Below are 20,226 nucleotides of genomic sequence, written 5' to 3' on the forward strand. Positions count from 1 at the left end.
ATCTGTAAGTTATAGCAAAAAATCTCAAATGGATTCATAAAAAGTAAAAGTTATTACTCCATCACCTGTGTGACATTATTAACCAACATGGTTGAACGACATATTTGCGACAACATGGTTTCGGGAAACAGTCGTGATTAACTACAGTAGTCAACATTTGAAGTGGATCAAAAAAGTTCATCAAAGTTGTCCTAAGACAAGAACGGGTATTGTTCAAAATTCATGTATAACTTCGATGAAAGGTTTTGATCCACTTCAAATGTTGACTACAGTAGTTGATTTCTTCAATGATGCATCATACTTTGGTTGTTAAGCAGCGAGTTGTTATTGTATGGGAAACGCACTCTAGGCCTACGTCCATTACACTCCTAAACCTCACTCCTATCCGGGTCACGGCACCAAATTTGACCGGTCCTTCTTGACCTGCTCCGAGTGGGATTCGAACTGGCGTTTCTGGCATGGGACGTGGGCGCGCTAACAAGGACGCTGGCCTACGTCCGTTACATGTGTATGCGCAATACTTCACAGTCTGACCACCTTTTTATTAAAGAAATGCAAAAATCTAATACAACCAACATATTACATTAATGATCATTTGAAAGTTTATACATCCCATAAAATATTAATTGCGAGTCCAGACTTACCATTTAACTTAACATTGCTTTCATACACTTCAGTTTCTGAATCTACCAAGTATTAGGAAAAAAATGTAAGTTGTTCAAATAAAGGAATTTTTCCATCCCACAGTCGATTTATTCAAAAATAAAACCATTTTCAAAAAGTAAATGCATCATATCCTCTGGGTTTGAGTGTAATGATCGGAAAGCATTATATCGTAGATACGATTGGAGATTAAACATAATATATATGCAGCAACAATAAAAACAATAACATTAAAAATAAAATTCCATTTGTATTATGATTATTCCTCCGGCAGTAACTTTAGCTTAGTAACTTCAATTAAGTTAGTTTAAAATTGGTGACAAAGGTGTGCAGAGAGACTGCATTTCTTATCCATGTCCTGTATTAAGTGTAGTTTTTCAGCAAGTTTCAAATCTCACATGCATTAATATAATATCACTATAGAGAAGTGCCTATTACAAATTCAGCAAGCAAGCTCTTCAGTAGATCTGGTATATCTAAAAGGCACTTTGAATCTTGTCTCTTCATCTAGTTTCAGTAAGATATGAATATTGAAGATTAAATTATCATTGAATGTGTTTTATTATTCAATCTCTGCGATCTTGCCATCAAAACTCCTGTAATTCATCATTTGATTTCATAATTTGTTTGCTGTCTGAGCCAATACATTAAAGCAGGAGCTGATACATAATTGACAGGGCCTCTGGTCAAACTAGGTCTTTAATTAATTGACTTTCACCACCCACATTTTTTCGCCAGTCCAAAAAAAAAAACAGTTTTCATCATAGATTCTGATTCATCCCTCTCTTGTTCTGTCTGTCTTTCTGTCTTACCTCTTTAAGTCTGTTCATTATTAAGGCCAGCACTACTTGCATTGACAGAGCCTTATTAAAAAAACTGACAAGTGTCTGCCATGGTCAGACTGTTTAATTCCCCTTAAAGATAATGACGGCTTTTAGAACAACAGAGGAATTAATTGAAACATGTGTTGGCTTTTGATAATGAACAAACCCATTTGAAGAGCTTATCAAGGTCTCAGAAAGGTGCTGCACTCTGTGAAAGACCTCTATATCTGTTGCTCAGAGCATTGAAGTCCCAAGGGAAAAGAAAGGAAGACTAAAATGATCTTGTCTTATTTTTAGTTCTCCAAACTCTAGTGGTAAACTCTGTGGTCTGTAATTTGATATATACTGGACTTTGTGCACTTCTGTATGTTTCAGTCCTGAGCAGGCAAGACTGTGTGATTTGGAGGACCAAGCCAAGTCTGGTAAAAAGGGACTGTGGTCTGAGGGTGGAGGCTCACACACCATTCGAGATTTGAAGTATACCATCGAGAACCCTCGCAACTTTGTAGACTCCCTCCACCAGAAACCAGTCAATGGTAAGCTTGGTTTGTGGATCACATATTTTGCTCTTGAAGGCCAGTACACGTAAATGCTGGGGCAAACATCACTAGTGTTCAAGATCAAGTTCCAGTTTCATATTCATAAATGCAGATTTACTAATAGAACCCCCCAATTGTAAAGCAAGTAAAGCAAGGTCATACATTGACATTATCATACAATTATTATAAAATTACAAGCATTACAAGTAATGCGAGTTATGTAATCAGATTACTTTTTTACAAGTGACGAGTAAAGTAACTTATTACTTTTAAATTTACAGCCAAATACTGAGTTACTTTTTTCAAACAAGTAAAGCAAGTTAATTTTTCTCTTTTATTGACTGACAACTCTCTTGTCCCCACGTTGAGAGAAACCAGAGAAAGCGCAGAAGTGTTGTGTGCGCTGTGTAAACATGATGGATATTGTAGTTCTAGATTAATTGTGAGCAATGCATTTACTCATCTCACTTGCACAATTCAGTGTTCCTCAAAATTAATAAAAACTGTGAAATGCAAACTCAGAATATTACGAAAACCTGCAATTTAATGTTAAATAACACAAATATACTTTATGCATTTAATCTCACTTTATTAACCAGTCTTTTCTGCTGACGTTTGATGATCCAATTCAACCATATGAATAAGCAAAAATGGCTTTAGTTAAACTGTTTTTATTGCTTAAAAAAGAGTGTTAAACTTTCTTTCCTGCGTCTGCTCAATCCAAAAATTGCAGTCCAGCTGAAAGGTTTCTTTGAGCTGCGTTCTTTACTGCACAGACATGAATTTGCATTTACTTCATTGCATTTGCTTATTCATTCCACTTTTGGTGTGGAAAAGCCGAAATAATAATTATTATTATTTTTTTGTTACTATAAAACAAGCAAGCCTAGCCCAGAAAAAGTAACGCAAAATTAATGTAACGCGTTACTTTTTCTTAAAAGTAACTAACGTAATTAGTTACCTTTTTAGGGAGTAACACAATTTTATAACGCATTACTTTTAAAAATAACTTGCCCCAACATTGGGGACCACTATATCATAAAGACTTTGGGGAATTTTGCACGGTGAGCTCCACCAGGCCCACCTTAGAATTATGGCATACAGTTTAGACAAAAGCTAAAATTGAACGCACTAATAATGCTCTCTGGAGTGTCTCGTGCTTCCAGATGCCCTTTTTTTTTTTCTCTCTTCACAGCTCTGCACACAGCTCAATTTTCCTATTCAAACTGAATACTAACCCTGATGAGAGTTAACCTCCATTAGAGGGCTAGCCAGCTCGCTGCAAATGAACAACTGAGTCATTAAATGCTATAGAAATGTGCACCATTTCCCCCCGCAGCTAACAAGATTATTAGATGCTAATCAGAAGTCAAAGTTGCGACGTTGTTTGTAATGATGAATTTAAACGCCCTTGGCCACATGACCCGTTCCAGCGTGACTGTGATCCACCTTCTTAGTGAATTATTTCACGGCCCTCGCTGTGCAGTAATGCCAAGCGAGTTTTAAACATGCCAATTTGTTCTCTTCAAGTCAAGGCACCATGCAGAACTAGAGAGGCCTGTTTACATACTGTCAGCTTCCCACATGCCGTGACATCACATGAACTTTGTGAAGTGGGCTGACAATTTGAATAGAAAAAACAAAATTAGAATCAACAATCAAATCATTAACATGCTGAATTGTCTTGGTTTTAACTATTAGAATAGTTCATAATGGTGTTCTTTTTCAAATGTTTAGCCTACTGTTATTCTAAATTGATCAAAAGGACTTTTAAAATATTACAAATGTTACCTGAACTTTCTATTTTTCAAAAAAATCCTGATAAAATGTACCATGGTGTCAGCAAAAATGGTTATAATATAATATTATAATACGATATTATTTTCACAGTTATTGTGAAAACCATGTCATGCCATATCATATGAAGTTATTTTAAATTGTAATCCAAATATTACTGTTTTTCCTGGATTTTTTATCAAATAAATGCAGCCTTGGTAAACATAAGATACTCAAAAACATTCAAAATGTATTACTGACTGTTCTGTAGTTTTCATTTTGTGCATAAAAGCAGCGGAAAAATGGGAGATTTAAAGTTTTGTCCTTCACTAACTTACTTTCTACCTTTTTCTTACACGCACAGCCATTATTGAACATGTGCGTGATGGCTGCATGGTTCGAGCGCTGCTTCTGCCCGACCACTATCTGGTGACAGTCATGCTGTCTGGAGTCAAGGTGAGTTTCAGTCCTTCTATATGTAACTCTATGAATAAGAGAGAACCAATTTCTTTAGGCAGAACCCCTGAGACCCAATATATCTCATGCTTTCATGATTTTCTCATTAGTTCTTCTCTATGTATCTCTTGATGGTTAGCCCTGAGAGATTCCCTCAAGGTTTTCTTTGACCAGACCTGTTCCATGAATTCAGTTGACCATTTTACTGCTTAATCTCACTAATCATGAAAAAAGGAACTGTAAAGTTGTTAAATTAAGTGTGTTAGTGGTAGAACTGGAGTTTCCAGTCAGTGGCTTTTCAAGAAAGGGTTTTCCTTCTTTAAGTATGATTGTATATTTTTTTCCGAGGTTTGTTTTTTAGTATGTCCCAATAGATTTCAGACAATGTATATTTTCTGTAATGCATATGACAAATCTGTGTCTCCAGTGCCCTACGTTTAAACGGGAGGCAGATGGCAGCGAGATCCCCGAGCCCTTTGCAGCAGAGGCAAAGTTCTTCACAGAGTCACGACTTCTTCAGAGAGATGTGCAGATCATTTTGGAGTCCTGCCCCAACCAGGTCATTCTGGGTACCATCCTGCATCCGGTATGAAGCCACGTCATCCAAGACCAGCTTTCTGATTGATCTTTAATAACTGCAGTTGAACCCAAGCATAAACATTTTTGGGCGTTCATATTTATGCTAGATCCAAAATCTTAAAGTGTGTGAGATGAACATTTTAGTGCAGGTTGAAAAAACCATGTACGAAATGCAGAGAGAGAGGTTGTTGTTGTTTTGTTTTGTTTTTGCATTTGAGTACATGTTAGGCTTCAGTCTGTTGCTTTTTGCTTTCAGAACAATACCTGATATAAATGCATCATTATCAATATTTTAAGGTTTTCAACCAGCATACAGTTTTTAACATTCCACACATGTTTGTGTATGCCTCAATGACAAAACTAAGTAATTAAGGGAAATGATGCATACCCATTTTGATACAGCAGCATGAGTAATACTAATTAAAATTAAGTAAATACGAAGTAAACATTGGTTCAAGTTCTTAAGCAATTGTTCAAGACAAGTCAGTTAGAACATTAAAAACATAGAATCATTACAAGAAAAGAACAAAATAAAGTAAACAATGCATGAGATATCTAACAACAATATAAGGCATTCAAGTAAACTTTTGAAAATTAGGTGAAATACTGGTACTTTTGGCATCCCTAGTGCGAATAATAATTTGAAATCCTGTGTTTGTGTGGTCGTTACAGAATGGGAACATCACAGAGTTGCTGTTGAAGGAAGGCTTTGCACGTTGCGTGGACTGGTCAATGGCTGTGTATACCCAGGGTGCTGAGAAACTCAGAGCAGCAGAACGGTCAGTGCTTTTGAGTCGGACAGTTGTCTGCCCTATTTCTGTATACATTTCAAATACGCCTGACATTTAGGCTGCTTGATCAGACAGTGCTTTAGACTGTCTCAGGCTGCTCTTACTTGATGTTTCAGCAGAATAGTTTAGCAAATGTGGCAACTTATCACACAGCTGTTCAAGAACACCTGCCCTTATGCCCACCTGCTAGTTTACTGAAGCGTTAGACACATTCGCAATGAAATATGATATGAACATACAAGGCTGTGTCTTTATTCCAATTAAGTGCACACGGATGTCCTTTATGCAGTGCTTCATTTTGGTAAAATGCCTTATTTCTCTCTCTTTAAAACCCTGCAGTTCAGCGAAAGAGCGTAAAGTAAGAATCTGGAAAGACTATGTTGCTCCCACAGCCAATCTGGACCAGAAGGACAGGCAATTTGTAGCAAAGGTAAGTTTTTGTTCTCACTTAGTTTGAAAGTATTTCGCTTTCAATCTGTGCAACCTTAATAGCGACAAACCACAGAATCGTTATACAAGAACCAATGACACAATGCAAATTTTTTTTTCTCCAGATTTATTAATTATTTTAAAATACATGAAATCAAAATGAAGACGACAAAAGCTCATTGAAAGCCCTACGTTTTTCTTTTTCGATACATCCGTTACACTTGGATGTAAGCCACAATATAGATTCAATTTTCTGTTACATTGCTACATTAAAGAGTTAGTTCACCCAAAAATGAAAATTCTGTCATTAATTACTTGCCCTCATGTCATTCCAAACCCATAAGACTTTCAGTCATCTTCGGAACACAAATGAAATCTGATCGAGATCTGTCCCTCCATTGGCAGCTACGCAACTGACAATTTGACGCTTCATCATATAAAGTGATTGAGTCTCTTTATATCTCTTTGAACCGCTTAATTCATATGGATTAGTTTTGCAATCTCATTATGAACTTTTTGAAGCGTCAAAGTGGTAGTTGTGTAGCTGTCAATGGAGAGCACAAAACTAGCTCAGATTTTTATAAAAAATATCTTCACCATCAAAAAGATGAACGAAAGTCTTGCGTGTTTGAAACAACATGAGGTGGAGTAAATGATGTCAGAATTTTCATTTTTGGGTGAACTATCCCTTCAAAATATTATAAGTAATTGAAAACAAATCAAAGTCATGTGGAGCAACCAACATGCAGATATGTTCAGAAAATTCCTATAGAACAGGAAGTGATCTCAGAGAGGAGCCCTGCAGACCCTCATGACTGTGTGTGAAGGTCAATACGTTTCTTAAAATATCAAATAAATTGACGTTTTTGTTTTTTTACAAAGCAAGGTTAATTCTAGTTGTAAAAAATTCTATTAAAATAAATGTAAAACTTAAAAAAAGAAACTTAAGATATGTACATTCACATGTATTCAGGTTAAAAGAAAAGTAATACTTTATGGCTACACATGATAAAGGTAAAAACGAGCCATTAGAAATCTGAACAAATCTAATCTGATTGTTACACTACTAATTTCTTATATAGATGATGTTGCAGTTCTGAACTTCAAAAGTTCTTCTCGCTGAAGGTCACTGAAACCTGTTGATCTAAAATCAGCCCTCGAACCCTCCAGCCAAACTCTTGATCTCTAGACTTAGACTTGTTTTGCTTCGAACGTCTATAAATAACATGAGGAGAAGTCTGCAGAGTTTAGGTCGACGCTTCCACTCTAGCAAAGCTTGACATTTCACCAGCTGAGACCCAACGTGATAACAAATGACCGTCTCTACTCTGTCTGTTCTACAAACTCCTTTATTGCAAGGCTTCTGAAGAATATTTGAGCACCGCCGTCTCTTAAAGTGCTGAGTGCGGTTGACACACTCATCTCCCTGACGCCTTGTTCTCTATTGTGTCTGTCAGCGAGGCAGGCCTTTCAGGTCTCAGGTGTTTCATTTCATTTTGCATACTCTGTAAAGTCAGCCTTGGGCCGTCTCAGCGGTTCTGTTCAGCTGCAGTCTTCAGCGCTCCCCTGCTAAATTACCGCTGAATATCTGCTTTCGCGGCCCTGGAACAGAATGCTTGAAGAAAGATAAAAAGGCATAATGATAACTATAAGGGTTATTTGCTTTTCTCAAGTTTTGACTTTTAGAAAAACAGTTGAGTCTGAAAGAGTCTCTAGATTGAACTTGAAATTGACCCGTTTTCTTTCTTAAACTACTGTGCAAAAATTTTGAGGTCGATAAGTTTCTGAAATGACTTTGCTTTTCAAATTACATCTCTTGTGTCATGTAGGTGACAAAAATAGTGTTAACAAACAATATTATTTTTAGGCTGCTGATCACATCTCACAATCTTATTCAGTGGTGCAAGGATGACGTTAGAAACCCGGAAGACTAATTCCTATGGGGTTTTACGATTTAAGTGTAAAATAAAGCCTGCGGTAAACAAAATTTGACTTGTTTTGCTCTACAGCTTAAATTACACACACCCATAGCGAAAATGCAAATTTTGAAGCATTTGTTAATTTTTGAAAACGCAAGTTTCTGACAAGTTACTAGATAAGACATCTTGGGGTGTGAGTGTGTGCAGTGCAACAAAATGTCAAGTGTTGTCAAGTTATGTTTACCACAAGCTTTATTTTTACTCATAAATGAAACAAAAAAACAATTCTAAAACACCATAGGGAAATCTTGAAGGAACCAGCGGCGAATTAGACTTTCGGGTTCTGACGTCATTCCCGCACCACTCTATTCCCAATGGATAAAATCAAATCTTTTCCTCCTTTTTTGAATATTTTGTTTCATTTGGAAATGCATCGCATTATGCTGGAAAAATGGGCTGTGAATGTGGTTTCATGTTGACTTTAAGATCAAAGAATAATTTTTAAGGTTACTGATATTGCCACATCAGTAATGTTTGTTAACTTTGTTTAAACCGCTGCCGCCTGGGCTTAATTGATATGTTGACACTGTTTGTTCTCTCCTAAGTCAGCAACTGTGCTTTTGCAGAAAGTTTCTTCATTCTCCTTAAAGTAAGGTTGTTTGACTGAACTTCAAGACCTTTAAAATATTCATGCTTGGCCTTTGGTTATGTAAAGGTGTTGCTCTGCAATCTGCTTACAGAATTAGTTTCAAAATCCGCAGACATAAAAGTGTGTTTTTGCCTGAGTCAGAAAATACCAGAAGTAAAGAATAAAACATTTATATGAGCTTTAGCTTGCCTCAGATCTCTTTGAGCTGGGAGAGGAAGATATACTTTGAAAATGTGTGTACGAGTGTGTATTTAGGAGAGTGTGTGTGAGAGAGAAACTCAATAGAAAAAGCTACTGACAAAGGCAGAATGGCAAGTATTTGTAAGCTGTTTCTGTGTCCTGGCATACAGGTCTAGCTGTTGTAATTGGCTTGCATTTCCTGGCCTTCAGATGATTTTTAGGAAGTTTTATAATAAAAACAGTAATAGTATTAGTAATACTAATAGTATTATTATTCAACAACACCAATAATAATAATATTTTAATTTTTCTATTAGAAGAATTGTTACATTTCAGCTAAGGTTGCTTTGTTTTAATTTAATTGTAAACCGTAAACTTGAACCATATGTAGTTTTATTTAAAAAAAACAAAAACAATTTATTACAATAAGATATTTTCAAGCCAAAATAATACCATATGTATTTTTTTACTTGGTATTACCATTGTTACTTAATCATACAATAAAGCTTCATTGTAAATAGCATGGTATATACACTACCGTTCAAAAGTTTGGGGTCAGTAAAATATATAGTTTTGTATGAGGATGCATTGGATTGATCAAAATTGACAGAAATCTTTTGTAACATTAAAAAAGTATTTACTATTTCATATAAATGCTTTTTTTTTTCACTTTCTATTCATCAAAGAATCCTCAGAGTATCACGGTTTAAAAAAATTGGAGTAATAAAACGGTTTAAAACCTATTTCAGAATGATTTCTGAAGGATCATGTGACTGAAAACTGGAGTAATGGTGCTGAAAATTCAGCGTTGCCATCACAGGATTAAAAAATAATGTATTTAAATAGAAAAGTTATTTTAAAGTGTAATATTTCACAATATTACAGTTTTACTGCCTTGATCAGCATAAGATAATTCTTTCAAAAACAGAAATAGCTTACCGACTCCAAACTTTTGAACACTAGTTTAATATGATAATCATGTCATGTTACTATGTCATGCATCAAAAGCACCATGACATTACCATGTTATATCATTACTATAGTACAATTTTTAGTTTTTTTGATGGTTAAAGATGTTAAATAAATGAGCACTATAGGCAAATTGCAGTACAGAAAAGCACTGAATACGTAAAAAAAACAAAAACATTTGTACCAAATATATATAAAAATAATGTTTACTGGGTGGGCACAACATCATACTCCTTATGATGTAGTTCTAGTGCTGATCTGTAGGTGGCAGTGGCTCCCTGTCGTGTTCAATGGGCTGCAGTACCAGAGTGAGTCATGAATCTGGCCTGAAGATCTCTGTTGGCAGCTTGCGGTGAAGTGCCTTGCATGTGTGACTGCTAATGAAACGGCAAAAAATGTTCTCCTTACTGTTCCCAGTTCTGCTCAACTACTACCCCCCCACTAATTTGCTCAGGTGACCTTGCTGATTTGGCACTGAGTGTGCTTAGGAATACATAAGCAGCACACATGCATAGACTGACATTCTCTGCTGTATCACTGCCGAGCCGAATGCTTCTGCAAGTGATCCGTTTAATTTCCACTCTGAAGATTCAGTTCAAAGCCTGACGATCTATCAGTCTGTGCCGTACTTCTGCTCATATCATTCTTCTTTCCTGTTGTTCCATGTCCCTCTGAAGACTGTAATTTTGTCTTCATTTGCTCAGATCAGATAATGCATGTATTTGAAGGCATTCCTCTGCTTGTTCAGGTCTGGTTATATATGATCCATTACCCCGTCATCTTCCACATCACTGACTCCTCTATTAAATAACTTGGAGTTGATGATCATATAAGATGTGATGATCACATCGGATATGATGTACTCAGACGGGATTCTAAACATCAGAGCTTCTGTGACATTTGTCGTCTTGTGCGGATGGTCCACTTATGTGATTGGATGCAGCCGGCACATGTAACGCATGATTCCTCTCAGCTGTAATGTAACATGCTTCTGTCATAAAACCGGGATGTCAAAGGTAGCACATGCCAGTTTTAACCTGGGGAAATAGTCCAATTGCGATTTTTCTGAATTGTTGTTATTGTTGTTATTATTTTGATTCATTGTGGCTTCTTTGGGATGGACCCCCTAGCATCATGGTGCCATCTTCTGTGTGTTCAAGCTTCACTCACTTTTTTTTTCTCTAAAATATCTTATGTCCATATGGGCAATGTATTATTATTTTTTATTATTTTTGTAGATCTTTTGCTAAACGTGCTCTAACACACTTCTAAGTGCACGATTTAATCCTCTTCCTGTCCCTTTTCCTTTAAACAAAATGGACCGTTTCACTTCTCTCTCAGCTCTTTTATGTTCCCCATTGGCTCGCTTTCATTGTCTTGTGTGAGTGAAATGGTGAAGTAATGGTTGTAGGATGAGAGAATCAAAGAGAGGAGGGATGTTCTTTTGAGAACCGTGTGGGAGAAGTGTTTTGTTTGCAGCTGTTTGCTTTTGTGCCGCAGAAGGCTCGTGGTGGAGTACAGTAACGTTTCTCTGGCAACAAGTGAGTCTCTCCTGTCCTCCAAGCGGAGCTTGCTCGCCACCTCTCGTCCTTTTTTACACCTACTCGTGCGCTCTCTCGATAGCACTCCTGAATGTTAGGGTGACTGACAAATATTTTACAAATAAACAGGCTGGGAAACAGTCTTTACAAAAAAATAAAAAATAAATGGGAACATCGACAACTGCAGGCAGTTTGAGTGTGAAAAAGGTGGTAAATGTTACAATTGCAGTGCTTTAATTGCTGTAGATGTGCCTTTTTTCAGTTTTGACTGGCAGTTGCTTTTAAGGTGTTTACACATCAAGCCAATCAATGGTCAGCCAATGTCGGGCTAGTTTCGGCCCAGTTTTTGTAGTGTGTTCTTAAACTTTGGTACTATAGTCAGTTATTGGTAGCTTTTTGACCACACTGGTGAGAGAAAGCGCTCTTCAGCTTAGCAAACAGAGTGTGACGTCATATTACAACTGTTGCAGTGTCTGGAAACTTTTGTGTGCTTGCGTGACCACAACTTTGCTCATCTTGTGTGGCAGTGTTCTCAATCAGTTTTTTTTGTCCCTTAAATAGTTAGCCATGTCTGTTGTGCTTCAAAATGGATAAAAACATCAAATATGGACAACAGAATATCAAATATGAGGTTAATAGTGGAGGTTGAACATCAATAGTATCAAACATCATTGGTTCTCGAAAATAACAATGTCAAACTTGCGGCAAGTAAATTATGCCAGAATTTTCATTGGTAGCTTGACCTTCCTTTCTCTTTCTCTGCATTATTTAATTTTCTTTTTGCCCTCTTCTGTGCAGGTCATGCAAGTCATGAACGCAGATGCCATCGTGGTGAAGCTGAACTCTGGGGAGTGTAAGACCATCCACCTGTCCAGCATCAGGCCCCCAAGGCTAGAAGGCGAGGTACGAGTTAATGCACGTCTGTCCTTGGATATCCCTGTCACTAAGGCCATTACTGAATCCACTGGGTGCCAGCAAAGTGCTGATGTGATGGTTTTCGCTCTCTCCTCCATTTCTTAAAAGCGCCGATCTCCTCCCTTCATGCATCTTTCACACTCAGATCTCAGAGCAATGTCTTTACTGGACACCAGGGGGAGCTAGAGAGACAGAAGCCCACCAGCCCTCCTCCCCTCCACTCGCTCTGACACACCAGTGCTGCACTGCAGCCAAAAGCCCTATAGATCTACTCCCATAATGAGCACACGCTCTCTCCGAATCTCTCTTCCTCATCTATTAATGTCATACTCTCAATCCAATGCAATTCTCAAATACTCACTTTTGATTCGCTAGATGTTAACAAATTAATATGGAAGCATCATTTTGCGGTGCTGCATATGCACACACATTTTTGTGGTCATCAAACGCTCAGAAATGTGCTTGTCTGTTTCTTATTCACGCACAAATAAGGCTGTTAATGAGAGTTGTGTAATGGGTGCTTTGCCTAGGCTAAGTGTGTGCGTATCAGCAAGCTATATTTTCAACTAAAAGTGGTTTAAATTGGAGTGTGAACATCTCGCTGCAATTAGCCACTCTCTTCCTGACCCCTGACCTCCTGTAATAAGACACGATGATTCAGCATGTTGGTAAAAAAAAAGATACCTTTGGTTTTGATTTAGCAAATTAAGACATTTAGTTTATTAGGGAGGACTTTCGCACTACCGTTGCATGAACATTTTTGTTTTGGGTTCTTGTGCTTTTGATAGATATAGCAATATGTTTGAAATCTTTAATGAAGTTTGTGATTATTTTTAAAGGAGGCTTTCAGAGAGTCGCAATTTGTCGTGCACATGTAAACGGAGTGCTGGAATGCGGAGCTGTGGGTCTGTATCTATGGATACGCGGCTGCGAGCCTTCGGATCACAGCGTGTTTCTATCCTGGCAGCTTAAAGATGGCTTTAATCAGATCAGAGATGATTACAAAACAATAAAGAAGACGGATGTATTTAGATCTCATACGTGCTTCGGAGGCATGAGACGAACCAGAGAGCTTTTAAAAATGGATTTCTTTAGGTTTTGTAATATTTTGACAAGTACATTTTTCTCGAAAGAGAAACCTGGAAGCTTGATTTAGACAGACAGAAATTGATCTTTTGGATTTATAGTATCTTCTGTCAACCATTTTAATGAGGTGATGTTAGGGCCATTTCAGACTGTTGCTTTGTTCAGTTTTCAGCATTTCTGCTTTTATAATCTCTTTAAATGTGTTTGGTAAGGTACAAATCACTATTGTCGGACGTAAAGGGATAGTTCACCTAAAAATTTAAATTGTGATTTACTCACCCACATGATTTTCTAAACCTGTATGACTTTCTTCTGTGTAACATACACTGATATTTTGAGAAATGTCTATTTTTTTCAATGGTAACCAAACCACCTGCTTCAAAATATCTTGAAGTTGAAGGGTGTTTGAAGATGAATGTTAGTTTTAGGGGTTTGGAACAGGTTTTAGGGGTTTGGAGGTTTTGTAAAATTTTGAACTATCCCTTTAAGGTTAGAGATGTTATCAAACCCCTGACTAACAACTGCATAACAATGACCTGGCAAGTATCCACAGCACTCATGCATCATGGCGAGTTTGGCACGGACAAAGCACCTCTTATTTTTCCCCTCAGAAAATGTAAATCCGGTTTAATTCCTGTCTTTTCGGTCTGCGGAAGGTAGATCAGATGGTAGTGAGCTAGTGTATTAAGCAGCATGATGTAATTATCATAATACCATGGTGACCAACCGGCAGTGTTTGGTTGCATGCATGTCTGTCTGACACCTATGGCCTCTGCCTCACTTCACAGATAGTCGAGACTAAGCAGCATTTTGTGTCTCTTAACGAAACTAGTTTCAGACCAGCTTCCACAATGCCATAACATCTATCGATATAAAACTAAATTACATTTAAACTTTTGCAAACGAAAAATACAACAGAACAAAAACACAAATTAAATAAACTGTGCTTTAGCTTTTTCAGGAAGATGTACTAAGTGGTAATCAGATAAGTAGCCTACAACAGAAATTAAAGTAATCAAATGTAAAATAACACTGCTGTATATATTAAATATAGACTCATCCGTATTTAAAACTACAAAAATGATTCATTCAAGAGCAGAAAGTGATTTTATCTTTCTTTTCTTGTTTGATTAACATTAACTGCAGCAGTCATGTGGCTGCACAGATCCATTATATATCATTACACGCGCGTTTCAAACACGCTTCCTCACTGTGTTTACGAGGATGCTTACCAAAACGGCATTTCGACATATTTGTGTGCAGGCTATTTGACCGTTTAGGCGCGAATCTGAAGCCCATAGTATACTTCGCTTGTGCACGTTACGCCCCGCCTCGGAGCGTGCGCACAGGAGACAGCCTAGAACAGCATCTCTTTCGTGGCTTAATACACTTTTAAGTACACTGTTTGATATCAAGCGTTTAGCAACAGTAAGATTGCATTTTACAACACTCACTCACTTCGGCTGATTTGGATGTTAAGTTTGGCTTAAGGAGGAACGAAAGTGCACTGAATGCGGCAGCGGCACAATAAGCACTTGACCTCAATTATCCTGTTTTCATAATCGTTGGAAGCTGAAATCAAAATACAATGAATTGCACAGCCCTAATTTTTTCAATACATTGCTAATCATTACTTTTGCCAAGCTTTATGCATGCGCTTGGTAGCGGAATAGGCTATATTACGCCTATAGCTATATATTAAATGCTCATTATGGTTTAGTATTCTCCAAATTTAGTATTCTATATATATATATATATATATATATATATATATATATATATATATATATATATATATATATATATTATTTAAAAAAAAAAAAAAAATTCCCTTCTATTAGGTTCATCTTGGGTCTGACAGAGAGTAACAATAACATGTAATATAATATAATAAAAAAATTAAAAATAAACAAATAAAATCAAATAAAACAAATTTAGTTGTTGACTCCTTAAAATACTCTAGAAAAGGGCTCCAGACTTTCAGAAAAAGTTTTGGCTTTTGTTTCATTGCAAACCTAATCTTTTCCATCCTGAGACCATACAAAAGGTCAAAACCCATTGGCGGGTAAGAAGGGGGAGCTGCTGCCTTCCAATTCATAAGAATAAGTCGCCTAGCCAGTAAAGTTCCAAAGGCTAGACTATCAGCCTGCGATGTGTTTAGACTAACGGATTCTGGCAAGATACCAAACAGTACTGTTAATGGGTTAGGGTCTATTGTTAAAGAAAAAATAACAGAGAAGCACCCAAAGATTTCCCCCCAAAAATCAGACAATTTCGGACAGGACCAAAAAGAATGTGATAAGGTAGCTGGTTCAGTTAAGCAGCGAAGGCAGGTTGGGTCATGATCAGGGAATATTCTGCTTAGTTTAGCTCTAGACCAATGAACTCTGTGCACTACCTTGAATTGGATGAGGGTGTGCCTAGCATTTATAGAAGATGAATGTATACGGGCAAGAATTAGATCCCAAATAGCGTTTCCTCCAGCGTCAAATTCAGTTCCTCCTCCCAGAGCACCTTCAGTGGACGCACTGAAGGGGACTGTTTTGCATTGATTATGGTAAATATTTTAGAAATAACCCCTTTCAAAGATGTATGAAGGTCTAATATGTTATCAAGAATATTTTTAGTTGGCAGAGAGGGAAAGTTTGAAAACTGCTTTCGAATAAAGTTCCGTATCTGAAAGTATCTAAATAGATGTGAATTGGGTAGGTCAAATTTTTCTTGGAGTTGCGTAAAGGATGCAAAATTGTTATCTATGTATAGTTGATCAATTGTAGATAGGCCTTTTCCCTCCAGATATTAAAAGTAGGGGTGCACCGATCCGATATTAGGATCGGATATCGGCCGCGATACTGATAAAATAGCTGGATCGGGGATCGGAAAAAATAACAGATCCACGGGCCGATCCAGGTTTTTTTTCTTTTTTTTTTCGTCGTCGCAGCAGAACCTACGTCATTCGTCAGCTTCACGTGTGTCGCATGCTAGAAGCAACATGGAGCGAGCCAGAGGCCGTTTCTCAATACCAAGTACGCAAACTTCGGACTTGCGTCCGTCCTTGGTAGTTCGGACTTGCCAAGTTCGACTCAGGAGAACGAACTCCCGAGGACGAGAGGACGCGAGTCCGGTTATTCTGCAAATGGAACAGCAGCGCTCTTGATCGCGTCACTCAGCTCGCTCTGGCTACTCCGGTCATCTCTTTATGTATATTTTAGCCAACAATAAAACGAAGTATGTTATAAAACACCACTCTGCCTCTTTTCATTTAAAAAAAAATCTTAAACATATTAATGGCCACATAAATGTGGTTCAGGCAAACGCGTACATTGATTATCTTTACTGCATATATTTATAACAACACGAAATATAAAACACAACCCTGCTTCTTTTTGTTTTCATTTTTAAAAATATGAAACATAATAATCATGAAAACTGACATTTAAATTTGCCATTGCTAATTAAGTGAGCATTCACAGGTCATGTTTATGATGGTGGTGTGACACTGCACTACATTACAATGTTTGGTTATTATTATTTGTATGTGTGATCAAGTTGTTGTTCGACTAGTCTCAGCGTCAGTCTGAAGGTCTGGCTACGCGAGACTATTGTTCGACCAACTTTTTATTTTTTTATTCTCAGGTTCAGCTGCTATGTTGCTTTTTAAATTCCTGTTTGCAGGACTTTGCATTTTATATTTTTACATGTTTACAATTTTTGGAAACTGTCAGATTACTATTGTATGTTTGACCAATACACTGTTTTTTTGTTTCCACTGCTACATTTTTTTTTTTTTTTACATTTATTTAAAGAAGTTTGATTATATTCTTTTTCCATTTGAATGCACAATTGTTTTATAAAAAATGAATAAGAATTCAACACATTACATACATCTGTTATTTTGTCTTAGTTATGTTTAGTTAGTAAAGTCTGGTGCCTTTAGTCTCTTCAAGGAAGGTATAAGGTGGAAGGTATACAGTTTATTATTAATTCAACTATAGTATCGGATCGGTATCGGGTATCGACAGATACACAAAGCCCAGGCATCGGTATCGGTATCGGGACTGAAAAAGTCGGATCGGTGCACCCCTAATTAAAAGCCCCATCCATCAGAGAGGGTGGAAATAATATATTGCAAAAAACAGGCGCTGTAATACAAGGGTCCTTAAGGTCTAACGCCAAACGTAATTGAGACCAATGAATGAATGTATGAATGAATGTTTGACAACAGGTTTTTTTTTTTACTAAAGTAGTATGCTTATAGGGAATTGGTACACATAATAAGGATGTTCCTCTGTATATATTTAAGTAATTCAATTTAATATGAATCTGTGATTAGTTGACTAATGGCTTAAATGAACGACTACTAGTCGACTAGAAAAAATCTTTATAGTCGGGGGCGGCCCTAATGTAAATGCACTTCTCAATTAGGTGCAGTTTTTCCCATAGGCAGGTGAGGGTACATTTATCCTTTAAAGACCAACCAGATAAAGGCATCTTGGTAGAAAGGATTTGGATGTTACCTTCTCCCTTTTATCCTGTGTGCGACGGTAGCGTTTTTCCTGCACAGCCATGTTGTAAATGTATTGATGTGCTGGAGGTACTTCCTCTTTTGAAACCCGCACTCCTGTTCAGTCTATTGACTGTATCTTCTGTAGTGCATCTCTGCACCAGATGTTCTTGCGGTATAGAGAGAGAGAGCGAGCGAGAGAGAGAGAGAGAGAACTGTGTTCACACTGCTCTGATGGAGTCGTAGAGGACGAGCTGCACTTCCTCACCGAGTGCAAGTATAAAAACATCAGAGACACTTCATTCACACAAATAGCACAGATTTTACCTTAATTCCAACAAGCGAGCCTTATAAACAAACTGTCTTATATTTTGGGAGAGAAAGAAGAATGTATTCACCTGGCAGCGCAGTATGTGTCTTCCTGCCATCATATGAGGGACAAGGGCTGAACCCTCTTTTCCCTTTAAACTACTCTCTGTACTTATTTTTTTATTTTTTTTTATTTATTGTGATATATTTATGTATAATCTGGAATGCCCCCCCTATATTTATCTATATGTTTGTAGTAAATGTCTATTGCTTTGGCTATATTGTGCTATTTTACAGTCATGCCTAGATATAGATATAGATGAGAGAGATGCAAAGTTGTTCCTCTAAAGCATTAGTCATTGCGGTCATGCTGCCCTTGAATGTGAATGTGTTCATCAATAACTGTGCTGGCATGGTAAATCTGACCTTTGACCCTTTACTTCTATGGTCTAAATAAAAGTCAGTTGGGAGAAACTCAAACATGTGTACCAAACAATTAAACTTCATTAATAACATCTGTTCTGTATCCTTGGTTCTAAGGGACCTGATGGAAATCAGGTTATGATTGTTTTTGTTGCATTCTACAAAATGGTTAATGTAGTATTTTGAGCAATCATCCTAGAGAAATTCTAGAGTTAGAGAAATTGGTAACGCTCATGTTTTGATTCATTCACTTCATTTAACATGATGACCCTCTGCAAATGTCGATAGTAGTTCAAGATCTGTTCCTTTGCAGTCTAAAAGCGACAGGCACCTATATTTTTCCTTCCTAATCTAATGATACATTAACCTTGACATGATGTTACTTAACTAACGAGATCTCTGGTAATCTTTTCATCAATCTAATCAATTTTGGCTTGCAAGTCTCCAATAGTTTAGCACACGACAACTTTTAAATTGGTATCGTAATTAATTTAAACTGCGTATGTTCGAACAACAGCTGTACAATGGTTTCAGAACAGCTGCAGTCATTTTTTATCAGTTACTCTTTTAATTGCGTTTATCAAAATGGCTCTCGGTAATGGCTTTCTGTTTGTGCACATGCAAATTATCAGCACTCCGTGTGCTTCTCGCTCACATTCAGAGGCAAATTTTAGAGTTTGACAGTTCACAACATGATTGTATACAGTTAAGTGGTGATGTCACATTGCATGCACCCTTAAGGTTGTGATCACATTTTCGCAGGCTAAAAAAAGTCCACTGTCAATAGTGTAGCAACGTAGAAGCAACACTCACACAGAAGTCACTTTCAAACCAAGCAGCTTTTCAGTGAATTCGCATGACCAACTTGAACATGGGCAAAATCTGTGGGAACATTTCCGCTCTCTGATTGTGCAGATTCCTATCGAAGGACTCTTAAATGTGATGGCACCTTTAGTTCATAATGTTAGCCGTTTTGTTAATGTTGTGAAATCTTTGTCTGTTTTAATCTCTACGCCATGTCGTAAACAAATGTTAAGAAGCAGAAAAATGCGAATTCATGCATCTCAAGGATGTAGAGGACAGTTGACTCTGCCAACTGCAAACAAAAGTTCAGGTCCATTTGTACATCTAAATTGTCAGTTCACAGTATTCCCGCTCGGTTTCAAAATTGCCCCGGCTCTTGCACATTCTCATCCTTCAAAGCCTACGTCAAAGCTTCCTCTAGTGTGTAGGCTTCTAACGGCCAATAGGAACATATTTCATGTGTACTATACAATATACTCAGGGCCACCCAGCCAATGCTGCATAAATAGAAACCAAGTAACTGACAAAATGTCCGGTTGCTTGCCGCTTACTTAGGACAAAAACTCTCATTAACATAAAGAGCTATTATTGCTTGTCCCTTTATCGCATCACGTCTGGTGTCATGGTGTGACAGTTCTATCTTCTTTTTAGCCATCTGTTTCTCACGCTCTCTCTTGTCCTGATTTTTAAACACTCTCTCTCTTCCTCAGTTCAATGCAGGGCATAAAACTGTTGTCCCCGTGTCATACCGTACAAACACTTCAACTCAAAGAGACAAATCTGACCTCAGGCCAGCCCGGGGATCTGTGTGTATTTGTCTGTACTGCTCTCTCTCTCTCTCTCTCTCTCTCTCTCTCTCTCTCTCTCTCT

At 37.4% G+C, this 20,226-nt stretch overlaps 1 protein-coding gene across 1 annotated transcript in view; it reads left to right on the plus strand.

Moving 5' to 3' along the window:
• Window positions 1-20,226, plus strand: part of snd1 (staphylococcal nuclease and tudor domain containing 1) — a 170,218-nt gene that overhangs the window by 7,305 nt on the left and 142,687 nt on the right. Inside the window, exons 5-10 of the mRNA XM_084110583.1 lie at window positions 1,863-2,023; window positions 4,167-4,258; window positions 4,686-4,844; window positions 5,510-5,616; window positions 5,968-6,058; window positions 12,114-12,218. Of these exons, the coding sequence (XP_083966709.1) occupies window positions 1,863-2,023; window positions 4,167-4,258; window positions 4,686-4,844; window positions 5,510-5,616; window positions 5,968-6,058; window positions 12,114-12,218 (715 nt within the window). The remainder of the gene's footprint in view (window positions 1-1,862; window positions 2,024-4,166; window positions 4,259-4,685; window positions 4,845-5,509; window positions 5,617-5,967; window positions 6,059-12,113; window positions 12,219-20,226) is intronic.

The sequence above is a fragment of the Abramis brama genome (genome assembly GCF_963993115.1).
Source record: "Abramis brama genome assembly, chromosome: 4".
Classification (NCBI taxonomy): Eukaryota; Metazoa; Chordata; class Actinopteri; order Cypriniformes; family Leuciscidae; genus Abramis; species Abramis brama.